The sequence below is a fragment of the Morus notabilis genome, unplaced genomic scaffold (genome assembly GCF_000414095.1).
Source record: "Morus notabilis unplaced genomic scaffold, ASM41409v2 Scaffold708, whole genome shotgun sequence".
NCBI classification, from domain to species: Eukaryota; Viridiplantae; Streptophyta; class Magnoliopsida; order Rosales; family Moraceae; genus Morus; species Morus notabilis.
In genome coordinates this window covers 19,043-35,997 of record NW_010361192.1, presented here as the reverse complement: position 1 = coordinate 35,997, position 16,955 = coordinate 19,043, and the positions used below count along the sequence as shown (strand labels likewise).

The window sequence follows — 16,955 nt, the reverse complement described above, 5'->3', positions numbered from 1 at the left end:
AGTGGAAGCATGTCATGCCCCGAAGCCAGGGTCGGTGACGTGGAGGCTCGATTAGGGGGTTGAACGCAGTTAACAATAAAATATTGAGGAAATTCCCAAACGAGTCCCACATTTCACTGAAAATAAATTGCTAAATACAAGAGGTTTATAACTAAGCCTACACCACCGGTCGATCGGTGTACACGAGATTTGACCTTGTTTTGCCTGAAAATGCCATTTTGACCTCAGTTTTTTAGGAGAACCCAAATTAGCTTCATTTGGGGGATCTAAAGTGAATGGATTAGTATCTTTAATCCATGTTTTGATATTGAAAACCCTTGGAATGATGATTTGAAACATGAAATGGGTTGTGAAACCGGTAATTGAATTATGACACACTAATAGGAAATCCAAAAGGATATAATTGAGATTGAAATTACTTTCGGAACGAGAATTAGATCCTAAAGTGTTGTTTTGTATCAGTACTAGTTGAGGACTCAGATTAAGAGGCTTTGAGGAAGAGAAAGCCGGAATAGAACAACGCTAGCCACAGGTTTGGTACTTGTGAGGTAGGATTTCTTACCGTTTCCTTTGTGAGCCTGTTTTCAAAAGAGTTTTGGCCTTGCAAATGTTTTAAAGAAAGGACATGTTTGCAAAAGAAAAAAATTTTAACCCCCATGGCTTGTTGTAGTTCTGGGGAGTATAATGAATTGTTTCATAAGGTTTAATGAATGATTTCTTAAGACAAGAGATCTTGCAAATCGGTAAACCGGCTGATGGCCTAGATAGGATGTGGAGAGTGCATTCTTGGGGGCAGCACCCGAAACCTGGCCCGGGGTGCTATGGCTTGTGCATGTGGTTGTGTAAGTAATTTATCATAGTATAAATTACTTGCTGATTCCTGTAATATGAAGATTTTCAGTTATATTTCCTTTGAGAAAAAAGATGTGAGGTTTCGGCTGTTGTGTTGGAACTGAATGTCTATGTTTATTCATTTACTTATTCATTTATTCACTTGTTTGCTCATTTATTTACTTATTTATAAAGTTATTTCAAAATATATCCTAATGGCCCTTTCACTCACGTTTTATTATTTTATAAATATTAACCCCTCCCAGGCGACTCTAGGAGCAGTACGGAGTAGCTGAGTTGAGTTGCTACCACCTGATTAGGAGAGGATTGTAATCATCCTCCCTGTGTACGAATGTAATAATTTTAACTTCTGTAAACTCTACATCTCTGGATTTCTAGATTGTGGTTGAATTTTCATGTATGTACAATACTGTATATCCTATGGATGAAGCCCTGAACGATGTCAGAGGCTTAGTTATAAACCTCTTGTATTCAGTAATTTATTTTTAGTGAAATGTGGGGCTCGTTTGGGAATTTTCTTAATATTTTATTCTTAATCGCGTTTAACCCTTAATCGAGCCTGCACGTCACCGACGCCGGCTTCGGGGCATGACAAAACACTTTCCCTTGGGTTTCTGGTTAGAGCCTTTGGTCTTCTTAGGTTTCTTGTTCTTTCCCTTCTTCCCTTTGCCTTGGTTCTGGTTCTTCCTTTATTTTTACCAGATCCTCCTGCAATAACAACATTTGCTTCTCCTCCCCTACTTTTGTTGGTGGATTCGAAGTTTTGCAGGTCATTCAAGAGTTCAGTAAGGTTAGACCTTTTCTTGTTCATAACATAGTTGTTTATGAACTCATGAAAATCGAGGGATAGACTTTCCAAGATGATGCCAACTTGGGTGGCTTCATCGATCCTAGTACCACTGAGCCCTGCCTCGTGGAGGTGATCAATCATGTTCAAAATATGTACCTTGACCGAAATGCCTTTTTTCATCTTCTCATTCATGAAAGCCCTGACAGCATCTAAACGAGCCTTCTCTGAAGGAGCACCAAACATAACTTCTAGAGACTCCATTATCTCATAAACGGTCTCCATCTCCTCATGCTTCTTGCGAAGCACATCACTCATGCTAGCCAACATGCAGCACTTTACTTTGTTGTTGGCCTTGATCCAGCAATCATAAGGCTCCCGGGTAGTTTTAGATGCGTTAGCCATGGGTTCTTGAGGACATTCCTCTACTAGGACAAATTTATAGTCGTTGCAGACTAATGGTATGTTCATGTTACTTTTCCACTTAGCGTAGTTACCACCATCTAGTTTTTCAGTCGCAAGTAGGGTGATTATAGGATTCGACATATTGCTGGAAATAAATAGAATATTCATCTAATCAATTTATGTGCATGAATATCAAGACATGTGAATTTTGACACAATTAAATATGATGCATGATGCACATGAAAAATACATAAATTATGTTTTAATTTTAGGTGTCAACAATAATCTAATTTACCACGAATATAGTGCCGCTGTAAGGTAGGTCAAAATATTCACAAATCAAACTGAGACCTTCTCAATTAATAAATATATTTAAAATATCTCATATTTTCATATTTATCAACTACCGTTATTTTGGTCAAAAATATAATCAACAATTTGATTATATTTCCATGAGTGTAACCCATCGTTTTAGATTCTACAGACTTAACTCCGGAGTGCCGCCGTAGGGTAGGTCAAACCAGAAATATATCCTTGAAGCCTATCGCTAGGAAGTCAATCTTGTTATTGATCTGAAAGAACACTTTCCGTAGGGAGTGCAGAATCGGTGCCGCTGCGAAGCCCCTTTCGAATCTCACGATGTTGAACTAACGATGGAGACCAGTGGGTCGTATTGTCATACAACCCTCTCCTACTCATTATTTTGCAAATATGTATTTTATTTGAAAATCATCTCATGTTTTTCAAAACCCGATAAATAAACAATTTATTTTTCGGATATGTGAAATTCTAAAATTTAACTCCTAAATTCAATTTCACATATAACATTATTTTGTAAATCAATTTTGCAACTTAAATCAATTTAATCATATTAAATCGATTTTAGCGCATGGTTCTTATTTTATTTTATCCTTTTAAAACTCTTTTAAATAAATAAAATAAATAATAATAAATGCGCGTATATGCATGACATGTTATAAAACATATGAGTAGGCACACTATATCTATGTGACATGTTATATGCATGGACATATGATACATAATTATCAACATAAAATATAAATACATTCAATCGGCTATTAAGATGGAATTGACCGGGTCTCATGGAAAATATAAATTACAACCAAATCGAATAAATAAATAATTACAACAATTATTTTCTTTCGTTACATCAACGGGTCTTTGATTCCTGAATTCTTCAATCTTTGGCTTCATTCTTCGTCTTCGGGTCTAATTCCACCTCCTTCGGGGCTCAAACTCTTCCGGGTCCTTCGGCACACAAAATGAGGTTTTTAGAAACTATCAGGCTCGATTAGAGTCCACTGCCAGCGATGGTGCACGTCTGGGCGCGCTGGTGGAGTGCCGCGCGCGTTGGGTTTGTTCTGGCGCGTGCTGGGTGGTCTGGGCGTGCGCACGGGACTCTCTGGGCGCACGCGGGGCTGCATGGGCACGCACTGGGCACTGTGTCTTGGGTAGTCTAGGCAGTTTTTCTGGCTGGGTGTCCGGGGCTGCATGGGGTGATTTTTTGGGTTTCTTTGGGTGGTCTGGGCGTGCGCACGGGACTCTCTGGGCGCACGCAGGGCTGCATGGGCACGCACTGGGCACTGTGTCTTGGGCAGTCTAGGCAGTTTTTCTGGCTAGGTGTCCGGGGCTGCATGGGGTGATTTTCTGGGTTTCTTTTTACTCAAAATCAAAACCCTAATCTAACCAAAGGCTAGAATTACAATAATTCTAATCCTAAATAAAATTACAAATAATTTAATTTGAACGAATTTAATGCGATCCATGGAATCATATAATTAACGACCAAATACACCATCCATACATTCATCAACATGAATTAAATATAAACATCCATAAATACAAGTGCTTACCCATCACATACATACATAATTAAATATCACATATTTAATATATTAATTTTGATTATCACATAATCAGAGCATAAATTAACATCATCTATAGACCGCTCTGATACCAATTGTTGGTTTCCGAATCGAATTCAGATGCAGAAGCATGAGGATAGCGGATCTATAACAAAAATTTTCATAAAACCTTTGAGATACTTTATAGATTATATTAATTTATGCACGAATAAATTAATCACATTATTTATTTATTAAGAACTCAATTAGTAATAATACCTAGCGGCCGATTAGGATGATAACTTGAGTTCTTTGACCTCAAACAATCCTTGCTCCAAAGCCTTGTGTTTAGAAAACCAATGTCTTCCACGTCAATTCCTAGAATCCACGGAGATGTGTGTGTGGGCACATCTGAGACAAAATTGGTTAGAATAAATACTCAAATTTCCACAAACACCAACGTATGCACGATGTGAAATTTTTAGAGAAAAATATTTTTTCTCTCTATAGAGAAATTCGGCCACACTTAAAAATATTAGGTCAAAAATTGTGTCTCATAATTTTCTATCATTATCTTATTTATAGAGTAGAAGTCAAACTTCTGGAATAAATCCAATCTCTATCTCTAAGATAAAGCTTGTTAATTATCTCCTATTTGAATTCGGAGCAAAATTTTCTCTTCCCTTTTATCCATTATGGCCGGCAAACCTAATGGGATTTTATCCCTGTGTGGCGCCAAATACAGATAGGGAAGGAAGAGAAAATCATCCTTTATCCTGTAATCCAATTTTGACTCTAATTCTAATTCTAATTTAAGTGAAACTTAAATTAATTTGAATTATAAATTGAACAACTTATCAAATAAGTTTAAAATGATAAATTTAAATTTTGTTCACAATTCAAATTCAAATTTAAATAATTACATTATTTACATAATAATTAATTCTCAATTAATTATTTTCATGTGTTAAATTTTAGAATTTCGTAATTCTAAAATTCTCATTTTGCCCTTTGTATCTGGTAGAATTATAAGGACGACGTGGGAACTAATGGACTTACAATCCCGAGCTCTAATAAAATTAATAATTAATTAAATACTTTAATTAATTAATTAATTCTATTAATTCCAATAGTGACTCCACTATAAACTTGGAATTGCACTCTCAAAATTATAGACATAAATTACTTCTAAACTGTGAAGTGTCAATTTGATATACTCACTGCATATAGATCGATCCTCCATAAATAATCCATAATTAGAGCTAGGCAGAATCTGCTAACCTCTCTAATTATATATCCATCCTTGAGTATCATTGATTCTTTAATGGATAGTGATTCATAAAACACATTTATGAACCAGAGCACTCTTACTTATCTAAGTACCAAATAAACACTCAAGAGAATTATTTATATGCTTCTTTCTCAAGAAGGAATGGATTCCATCTCGTATAATAACATTCCCAGCTACCTACTTCATCATGTCTCCAAAAGACAAGGAATAGGTTTTAAGGTCTCGAAATCTGTACCGAGTAAATCAAAAGACACAAATCTATAAATAGGAGTTTGTTAAGAACTCAAGATTAAGTTCTTCTATATATGACTATCGGTAGACTCAATTAGAATTTATATACTTAACAGAAATTATGAGAAATTCATATTGTGTTTGTGCCCTTATTCCACATAATCTTATTATGCATAATACATTCATTCAATATCTTATCATATTAATCCGTTCCATTCTGAAGGAGAATGACATGTATTAGTAATGTTTTAATTGAAGATTCTGAACTTCAATTAAATTTATTACGAACATCGCTTTTTGATTATTATCCTTAAACATTATCCTCTCACATACAACACTTATATACAATGTTTAAAATCACATAAATAATCACAGAATTTTCATTTGATATTTATAAAATGTTCACAAATATATGCACATAAAATAATAAATAAACTCTTTTATTAAATAAATAATAAATATCTTATTATATCTCATATTTTTAGGATGTCATTCCTAACAATCACAACATAGCAGCATTGACCATAGCAGCATTGACCACTTCTCCTAGTCGTGCAGTCGTATATTCTACGAAACGATATATTCTGACTAGAGGTCAGGGCTGTGTAGATTGGACAGTAATTCATAAGGGAAAAAAAAAAAAAGGTCAACCAAATCGCGTAGGGTTAAAAGAATTTTGTTAATCCCATTGAAAAAAAAAAAAACTTAATTAAAAAGAAATTTAGGAAATATACACCCTTAATTCATTTGTTTAAGTTGATGCCCTTTTGCTAAAATTCTGCCGTCTCAATTTGATTTGGAATGGATAAAAAAAATAAATAAATAACATAAATCTAAGAGTGTTAACCGACTCGCTAATGTTACAAAAAATAAATAATAATAATAACATAAATCTAAGAGTGTTAGTCAACTCGCTAATGTTGTTCGTTCTCCAGTCTTTAAGTGCACTTCGTGACTCAATTTGCTACATTCCCCTTCGAGGGGTTACCTTGCTGTTTAACTTATTTCGCTTGTTCTTCTTCTACTGATTCTGTTTGTATAGATGTTTCCCCCTTATTTATTAGCTCTCTTATACTTGCTGACGTTGCAATTAAGTAATTAAATCTCAGTTTTATTCTTAAAAAAAAAAACAAAAGAAAAAATCTCGTATACAGATCGAATCATGTCGCGCGGTGTGGTTAAATACAAATGAGAACCTCAAATCAAACCACTAAAAAAATCAGCACCACAAAGTGACTTTTGAAATTAAGCAGTTATTCTTCTCGTCTCTAATTCTTAGTACTTGGGTTGACATGTGGAACAGCGACAGCGTGACACGTGACCCTACTTTCCTCAAAATGTGGCAACCCTCGACGCCAAGAGTTCGACTACCCTCGACGCTCGGAGTTCACTACCCCTCGACGCTGCAAAGAAAGGCCCAAATTAGGGCGTCGACCCTTTGTGCCGTCAAACTTATGCAAACAACCCTCGGAAAGATCAGAAAGGGCATAAGGTCTGCGCGACACAGATGCCAAGGGGAATGCCCCTCAGAAAGAAGCCTGCCATCATAAAGTTGCGTCTAAAGGTGGTAGACATCTGGAATACGGGCATTAATTGCGAAACCCCTAAACCGCCCTGCAAGGAGCAGTAAGAGATTACAGGAATCCACGGAGCCGTAATAGAAGACCAATCGGCTGAGTGAACAGCCCAAAATTAGTGGGCTACAGTCTTAGCCTAGAAAGTAGGCCACTCGAGTACTTCCACCTACGAAGGAAGCTTGGGCTATAAAGGGGGCAACGCCCTATACACTAAAGGGAGAGCTCGAAAAAAGCATTAGAGAAGAGAGAGGATATGCGCATGTAAATTGTAAAGAATCCTAAAGAAATATACCATACATAAATGGATGTAGCTCTTCATTAACAGAGTGAACTACTATAAATCTCGTGTGGCCTCTCATTCAAGTGTTATGTTCATGCTCACAAAACACAACAAACACTTCATATCATAATTTCAATTATACAGCTAATTTCTAGCCGGTAACCCCGTGGGATACCGGAGGGTGATCTAGCGTATTTTTGTCGACGAAATTTCACCGTCAACAATTGGCGACTCCGCTGGGGACTGAACCCAGAATCTCTGGTTCATACAGTAGTTGACATGCCTCCAAGAAGAAGAATCGACGCCATCAACCAAGGTGGCCAAATGGAAGAAACTGCCACACATCCAGCAAACGACGGGATAGAAGAAGATCTACCTCCGGTTAGAAACGGAGCCCCACCCCCAGATGTGCCACAACCAGACCCTGTGAAGATGCAGGCCCAGCTAACTACCCTAACTGACCTGGTGCGGGGACTGATGATTGTAGTTGAGCGCTTGGACGGAATAAACTCGATGTCGCCTCTGGAAGACGCCTCGAGGCCGATAGAAGTTGCCATGGCTGGAAACCACATCCCCGGTGACCGCCAAGACATCCCGGAAGGAATCGGGGATAGTGAAAATCTTCGAGGTGATCCCAGGCCTCGGCCCTCCCAATCCACCGGCAGTCGTCTAAGGGCCGCTGGACTCCGGGCTCCTGAGAACCAAATAGTCGAAGGCCTGGGAAACCCCGAAGTGCCACCTCAGAACCTTGGCAGGAACCCTCCAGGAGATGCAGGGTCGGTGCAGGCGGGCGGACGGGCAAGAGGCGGACCCAATGTACAAAGGGCCGAGGCGTCGAGAGGAGCTGGCTCAGCAATCTCTACGGAGGAGGCACTAGCCATTATAGAGGGCATGGCCAGCCTAGAGCAAAAGCTCACGGGCGATGTCGCCGGCCTAAAGAAAAATATAGGGCGAGTGGCCGAGGTGGTGAACGTCGACATCACATCTAGTCGGACGCACGACCACCCGTTTACCAAGGAAATTATGGCACCACCACTCCCCGATAAATACAGGTCACCCTCGATCCCACTATACGACGGCAGGGGGGATCCCGATGATCACCTAGAAATGTACACTGGGCACATGTTCTTGTATGGATATGCCGAGGAGATCATGTCCCGAGCCTTCTGAAACCATCTAACGGACTCTGCCCGGAGATGGATTCGAATGCTAAAACCAAACTCCATTTCAAGCTGGGACGAGTTAAAGGAAGCATTTTCCCTCCAGTTTATGGGAGTGAAAAAATATGTCCCTCCAAAGCAGAATTTGACTACAATACACCATAAGCCAAACGAGTCATTAAAAGAGTGGCTCGCAAGGTATGGGGAAGCTATTGCCGCAACCACAGACATAACCGACAGGGAAGCCTTGATGGGGGCATTATCTAGCATGAAGAAAATTACCCCTTCAAGAGAGAGCTGAACCGGAAGCCTCTGTCCAGTTACAAAGAATTCCTTGCACGAGCGCAAGGGTACATCAATGCCGAGGAAGCAGATGCGAACGACCCCGAGCACAGGTCCAACAAAAATAAGGGGACTGAACAAGGGTCGACGGCAGGGAAGCAGGACGGAAAGAAGTGATGAGGCCGAGGAGGTTGAGACAAGCAATCTGCTTCGGCACCAAACACTCTAGAAACTAAGAAACCGAGGCAAGAGGAGAACCGCAAGCCTCGACCGTTTCAAAAGTATGACTCCTACCATGAATTAACAGTAGGAGTCGAGGAAGTGTTTAATCAGGTAGGTCGCGGGAACTTACTGCGCCGCCCCGAGCCAATGAGGTCAGATCTGAGCCAAAGGAACTAGAAGAAATATTGTAGGTTCCACGACGACATCGGCCACCACACCAATGATTGCGCCAATCTAAAAGATAAAATAGAAAGGGTAATCTGAGAAGGAAGGTTGCAGGAGTTCAAGGCCGAGCAAAGACCAAGAAACGATGGCCACGGCAGCCAAAATGACGGTCGACGTCGAGAGGAGAACCAACGACTAGAAAACTGGAAACCCGTCGGCATCATACGAACCATCATCGGCGGTTCGTATATTGGAGGAGACTTAAGGAGATCTCAAAAGGACTATGCCCACGAAGCCAGAGGGGTGTACCAGGAAAGGTTCTGGAATGTCTCCGCCACAAAAGCAACAAGTTTCGATAGTGCTGACACAGTATTTAATGAGGACGACGCCAACGAGGTTCACTTCCCCCATAACGACGCTTTGGTCGTAGAAGCCGTAATTGGAAATCACACCATATGCCGAATTCTGGTGGACAATGGAAGCTCGGTAGACCTCCTATACTCCGACTGCCTAGAAAAGATGGGGATCCCGAAGGAGCAATTGGAAAAGACCTCCAGACCATTATACGGTTTCACTGGGGATTCCGTCATCCCTCAGGGGACAATCCAGCTACCCATAACTGCCGGGGAGAAACCTTGACAGGCCACCATAATGGCCAATTTTATGGTAATAAACGGAGGCTCTCAATACAATGTCGTCATTAGAAGGCCGACCCTTCAGGCGTTAAGGGCAATAACCTCCATCTACCACCAAAAGGTCAAATTCCCTACCCTAAACGGAGTAGGTGAAATAAAAAGTAACTAGTACGAGGCTAGGGTTGCGTGTTCTGATGCTTTATGTGGATACGACCAGCCTGAGAAGCAAGAGTCCAGAGTGGTCTATCAAGGCATCGTTGAAGACATAGACCCTAGGGTCCAAGAGGAGGCCGCATGGTCTCAACCTGTCGAGCAGTTGGTGGAGATCCAAGTCGACAAGGATGAGCCAACCAGAGTGCTCAAAATAGGTCTTGACTTAACCCCATCACTTAGGATGGAAGTTTAGAGCTTCCTCAAAAAGAAACTGGATGTCTTCGCCTGGAATCATGCGGATATGGAAGGGATCGACCCAGAAGTCATATGTCATTCTCTGAATATCAATCCCTCACATCCCCCCAAACGCCAGAAGCACCGACCAATGAACCCAGAGAGATATGAGGCATTAAAAGAAGAGGTCGATAAGTTAATCAGCAACGGTTTCATTAGAGAGGCCCATTACCTTCGGTGGGTCTCGAACCCTATTTTGGTGGTCAAGCCTAACGGGACATGGAGAACATGCATCGACTTCAGTGACCTCAACAAAGCATGCCCAAAGGATGGTTTTCCACTCCCCCGAATAGACCAAATGGTCGACGCCACTGCAAGGCATGAAATGTTGAGTTTTATGGATGCCTATTCCGGATACAATCAGATCCCCATGCATCCGACCGACAAAGAGCACACATCCTTCATAACCGATAGAGGCCTCTACCGCTACAAGGTGATGCCTTTTGGCTTGAAAAACGCAGGAGCTAGATACCAAAGGCTTGTGAATAAAATGTTTGCTCAAATGCTCGGTAAATTAATGGAAGTTTACGTTGACGATATGCTTGTAAAAAGCACCAGGGCCACCCAACATGTCGACCATTTAGGAGAGATGTTTGGCGTATTGAGAATATACCACATGAGGTTAAACCCCCTAAAATGCGCCTTTGGAGTTGGATCAGGGAAATTCCTTGATTTCATGGTCAGTAACCGAGGGATAGAGGCTAATCCCGAAAAGATAAAAGCCTTGCAGGACATGAGGTCTCCAACTGATGAGGGGTATTTCTACCAACAAATCAAGTACATTTAAGCTTGAATATTTGTAAGTCTTCAAGCATTTTTTTTAGTTAATGTATTTTGTATGCTTTTTATAGGACCCAAAAATATGTCCGAACTTGGATGATTTTGCATGAAGAAAAGAAGAATATTTGCCCAACTTGTGAATCAATGGCAAGAGGAGGCGAAAGAGGATTTTAAGGCACAAAAGAGGAGGCTTTCAAATGCAAGAAAGCGGGCTACAGCGCGCAAAGGAAAGCAAAGTCAGAATGGGGCGCGCGCCTGTGCCCTGGCCACCAGGCGCTCGCCCGCGCGCGCGCCCCACACCAAGGCGCGCGCCCACACGTCCCACGTCCAGGCGCGCGCCCCACACCCAGGCACGCACCCGCGCGCCCAGAGCTGACCCGCGCGCCTCAGCCCCAAGCTATGAGATCTTTCCTCTGAAAATGCGCGCTGCAGCACGTTTTCACGCAGGCTGCAGCGCGTGTTTGAAACCTTAGCTCCGAAATATTGTAGTATAAAAGAAAAGAGATGCCACTTGAGAAAATGGAGCCCGGAAAACTGAAGAAAACATCAAAAGGAGGCCGAAATCCTTCATCTCGGAGGTCCTTAGAAGCTCTTTAATGGATATTGGGTTTGATCTTCTTTCATCTATTTTTCCATGTTGAGCTAGACATTATATCTAGGACTTGATGTAGTTTTATTTGAACTATGTTTTGAATATTTTGTTTATTGTCAATTTAATTTCATTTTCAATTCATTTATGTTTCTCTATGCTCAATGCTTCTAATTTATTTGGCCAATGAGTTAGATGATTTTTAGATTGCGAATTTGATGCTCGGGAGAGATTGAGTTCTTTATCTAGATTTGAGAAATATAGTCTAGGCTGTTGTGAGACCGAGAGGAGATCAACGGTTAGATAATCAAATTAGGATTTAGGTCGTTGTGAGGCCGAGAGGCGATCAATATTCATATTTTCTAATTCTAAAGGCGAAGCTTAATTTGTGTTTAAATATTCATTTCGAATAGGGATATTGTTTTGGGTATTTAAATACAATTTCTTGTGAGGCACTCGAGAGAGGTTGCGAGATGACATTAGAGTCTTGATTAATGAATTGAACGGAATTGATTAGCGATTAAATAATAGGATGAACATAGGAATCATAAAGCGAAATCAAGTCCCTAGACCATTTGTGTATAGATACTTTATTTTTATTCTTATATTTTAATTTGTTTTTGTTCTCAATCATCATTTTATTAGGTTGCCTAGATAAAGTTAAGTTATAATAATTGCGGTACTTAACGGCAATTCTAAACCCAATCCCCAGTGGGGTCGCCAAAAAACGTGATGCGTAATATTTTTTGTATATAATAAATTTCTGCAAGCATACGGTGTCAAGTTTTGAGTATAGGGTGTTTAGAATTGCCATTAAGTACCACGATTATTGTAACTTAACTTTATCTAGGCAACCTAATAAAATGATGATTGAGAACAAAAACAAAATAAAATATAAGAATAAAAATAAAGTATCTATACACAAATGGTCTAGGGACTTGATTTCGCTTTATTATTCCTATGTTCATCCTATTATGTAATCGCTAATCAATTCCGTTCAATTCATTAATCAAGACTCTAATGTCATCTCGCAACCTCTCTCGAGTGCCTCACAAGAAATTGTATTTAAATACCCAAAACAATATCCCTATTCGAAATGAATATTTAAACACAAATTAAGCTTCGCCTTTAGAATTAGAAAATAGGAATATTGATCGTCTCTTGGCCTCACAACGACCTAATTATTAATTTGATTATCTAACCGTTGATCTCCTCTCGGTCTCACAACAACCTAGACTATATTTCTCAAATCTAGATAAAGAACTCAATCTCTCCCGAGCATCAAATTCGCAATCTAAAAATCATCTAACTCATTGGCCAAATAAATTAGAAGCATTAAACATAGAGAAACATAAATGAATTGAAAACGAAATTAAATTGACAATGAACAAAGTATTCAAAACATAGTTCAAATAAAACTACATCAAGTCCTAGATATAATGTCTAGCTCAACACGGAAAAATAGATGAAAGAAGATCAAACCCAATATCCACTGAAGAGCTTCCAAGGACCTCCGAGATGAAGGATTTTGGCCTCCTTTTGATGTTTTCTTCAGTTTTCCGGGCTCCCTTTTCTCAAGTGGCATCTCTTTTCTTTTATACTACAACATTTCAGAGCTAGGGTTTCAAACACGCGCTGCAGCCTGCGTGAAAATGTGCTGCAGCGCACATTTTCGGAGGAAGGATCTCACAGCTGGGGGCTGAGGCACTGCAGCGCGCGGGGACATATCTTGGGCGCGCTGCAGCGCCCGTTGGGCGTGCTACAGCGTGCGGGTCAGCTCTGGGTGTGCGCCTAGGTGTGGGGCGCGCCTGGACGTGGGGCGCGCGGGCGCGTGCCTGGGTATGGGGCGCGCACCTGGTGTCCAGGGCGCGGGCACAGGCGCGCAGGGGGCTAGGGCATAGGCGCACGCCCCATTCTGACTTTGCTTTCCTTTGCGCATTGTAGCCCGCTTTCTTGCATTCCAAAGCCTCCTCTTTTGTGCCTTAAAATCCTCTTTCGCCTCCTCTTGCCGTTGATTCACAAGTTGGGCAAATATTCTTCTTTTCTTCATGCAAAATCATCCAAGTTCGTATTTATTTCTAGTTCCTATAAAAAGCATACAAAAGACATTAAACTAACTAAAATGCTTGAAGACTTACAAATATTCAAGCTTTAAAATACTTGATTTGTTGGTAGAAATACCCCCAAACTCAAACATTTGCTTGTCCTCAAGCAACAGAAAAGAAAGAAAAAGAAAACACAAATCAAGTACTAAGACACAAACGAAAAAAAAAGTGTGAGTTTTGTATCGAGTCAACAACTGTGCATGTATCTCCAAAGCCACATAATGCTCCAAGCTCAAAAGAAATGAAAACACTGAGATTATCTAGAATTTCAACATCAGGCATCAATTTCACTCCACTCAAGACTCTCAAAGTGTAAGTGTGCACAATCAATCTCAATCAACCAAATAAAATCTGGATAGACCTATGTGCCAAGGAGACTATGAGTGATATCTTAATAAGAACAACCATAGGCCCATTTTTCGTGTCACTCTCCACTAATAAAGATTCATTTGGCATTGAAGATCAAAAGGACTTTTGAGGGTTGTAATATACGGCTGGGGTAAAAGGTGGATGAGATTAGAATTTTTAGGCTCAAATCACCCTAGGCATGTATCACAACTCATGGATCTCACATGATTTCCAAGAAAAGAAAAAAAAAATTTTTACCAACTCTTCATTTCATCGTACATTCACTTTCAATCGAACCCAAAAAGAAATAAAAACCACAAAAATTTGAGAAATAAAGACCACACCCCTAAACTCAAAATCAACATTGTCCCTAATGTTGTAAAGAAATGGAAATGGTAACTCAATTTCTCATCCGATTAACTCTTATTATTATTATTTTTTTACTTTTTTTTCTCTTTTTTTTTCATTTTTTTTTTTGAATTGAGAATGAAAAACAACACAAGCCAATCCACTAATGATTTCCCAAATATAACCCACACTTGCTCTCAATCTTAGCGTTTAATGCAATCATGCCTAGTAGTGATGGGTTTAGGAAGTGAAAACTTATTTGGTGGTTTGGATGTACAAACATGGGTGATGAACAAAATAAGCAATATGGCTCAAAGGGGGTAAACAAATGATGAATTTTTTTTTTTTCAAGGGTTAACTTCAAAGGGCCAATCGATCTGAATAAAATGCCTTAATCTTCTCTCCAATGATACTAAACCAACAATTTCGCCTCAAGTTTCACTCAAATGGGTTCTAGTGTTCATGAGACATCAAAGTCTACCTAATGCACATAAATGTTCTCCAAATGCTCAAAAGATCAAATGATCATGATCCATGGTGCTCAAAAGTAGAGAATCAAGAGTGAATTTCAATCGATGCGAGTCAAGCACACAGAAATCTCAATGAAATACATTTCAAAAGACCTAAGAAAGCATCAAGTGATTACAATCTAGTCATTTCATCTCAACAAAACTCACAATTTATTCAAATGACCTAAAAGAAAAGCGAGTAAAAACATGGCCAAAAGAACACAACTCAATGGAGACAAGTCATTACAACCAACTCACAAGTAATGCTCAAAATCCACTAAAATCAACCACAAAGTGTCTCACCCCCAAACTCAATATCAAACAATCTTTAAAATTGATAACAAGGGAATAAGAACGCGTACCGGGGAGGCGAGATAATCTCGCCTCCTAGTATGGTTGGCGATGATGCACCGGGCATGACGGCATAAACTCGGGTTGGGGCGGGGCTCTCCTCCATAAATTGCGTCTTTAGGCTCAATTATTCCTATGCCGAGCCAACTCGTCAAAGAGTGGCTTTCGCCCATAGTACGTGTCATACAACACAACGTACAGGTCTTGATTCTTTACACCCTCAAGCTTGGCGAGATTTGGCAGTTTTTGGCTCATTTGCTCAACTCGACTCGGCGCCGGCATATGCGCTTGGTTGGCGTGGAAGAACGGCGCTCGAGATGGTAGGGGAGTTGCCGGCCACATTGGGTCTTCATAGATGTGATCTTTCTCAACCGGGGGTGGCACAACAATGGGGATCTCGAGGAATTGAGACTTATTGACATCTTCTTGAAATTCTTCACTAACCAATTCTTGAGTCTCCTCCCCTCTCAAAGAGTCATCTTCAAATAACTCCCATTCCTCCTCTTGTGTTTCTCTATTCATGGCGTTAGTAGATTCATCAGGAAGCAGCTTCAACCTAAACAACTCCACTAGATTTGTCTCCATTTCCTCGTGAAGTTAGTCGAGCGCCTCCATCCTTTCTATCTTCTCTATGCGAAGTCTTGTCTCCTCTGAAAATTGGGCGACAAGGTCTTCAAGTGAGGCAGAAGACTCCGCTTGGTGACGAGGGGTGTCAAGCCATGGCTCCGAAATGATGGAGCTATCCTCAAAACCGTGGTGGTTTGTTGAATACCTCCCATACCGATAGTTAATATCGGCCATGTCTTCCAACCACCAATAAGCTTCATCCGCGGATAGTTGGTGAAAAAAGGTGGTACCATTTCCTCTTTCCACCCACATTCTTGTTGCGGCATCTAACTCGTCGAGGAAGATTTGTAATTGCACCTCCCTCGGGAAACCATGGTCGGGAAACTGAATGAGCTGCTCCTTGTATCTCTCCCAAGCACTAAAAAATGGCTCGGAGTCTCGTTGAGCAAATCTTAAGAGGACTTGTCGATCAACCATCTCCAAGTACCTCATAACACAAAGGAAAAGAAAAATAAAACAAAAGATTAAAAATGAGAAATAAAAGCCTAAATTAAAATCAAGTTATGTACTGACAATATTAACAACAATTTAAAATGCCAATCCCCGGCAACGACGCCAAAAACTTGATGCGTAATATTTTTTGTATATAATAAATTTCCGCAAGCGTATGGTGTCAAGTTTTGAGTATAGGGTGAGTGAGTATCGTCTCCACAGGGATTGGGTTTAGAATTGCCGTTAAGTACCGCGATTATTGTAACTTAACTTTATCTAGGCAACCAAAAGAGGTGCAAAGGTTGACAGGATGTGTCGCCGCTCTAAACAGATTCATATCAAAGGCAACAGATAAGTGTGTTCTCTTCTTCGACACTTTAAAAGGAAGTAAGCATTTTGAATGAACGCAACAGTGTGAAAAAGCCTTTCAAAAATTAAAAGAGCACCTGGGTAGGCTGCCAATCCTGTCAAAGCCCATCACCAATGAAGAACTGAGCCCATACCTCTCTGTATCACAACACGCCGTAAGCTCTGTGCTAATAAGAGAGGAAGAAAATGTCCAGCTGCCAGTCTACTATGTAAGCAAAAGACTCATCGACGCCGAGTCAAGATACACTGAAATGGAACAACTGGCCCTCGCCCTGATGGTAGCCTCAAGGAAGCTTCG

The 16,955-nt window shown here is 40.4% G+C and overlaps 1 protein-coding gene across 1 annotated transcript; it reads right to left on the bottom strand.

Moving 5' to 3' along the window:
• Nucleotides 1-1,384: 1,384 nt before the first annotated feature.
• On the bottom strand, nucleotides 1,385-1,903 carry LOC112091690. The gene has a single exon (XM_024165919.1). The coding sequence runs from the start codon at nucleotides 1,901-1,903 to the stop codon at nucleotides 1,385-1,387; it is 519 nt and encodes a 172-aa protein (XP_024021687.1).
• Nucleotides 1,904-16,955: the final 15,052 nt, after the last annotated feature.

Excerpts from the sequence above, each read along its gene's own strand:
- LOC112091690 (XM_024165919.1), bottom strand. The coding sequence starts at position 1,903 with ATGGAGTCTCTAGAAGTTATGTTTGGTGCTCCTTCAGAGAAGGCTCGT.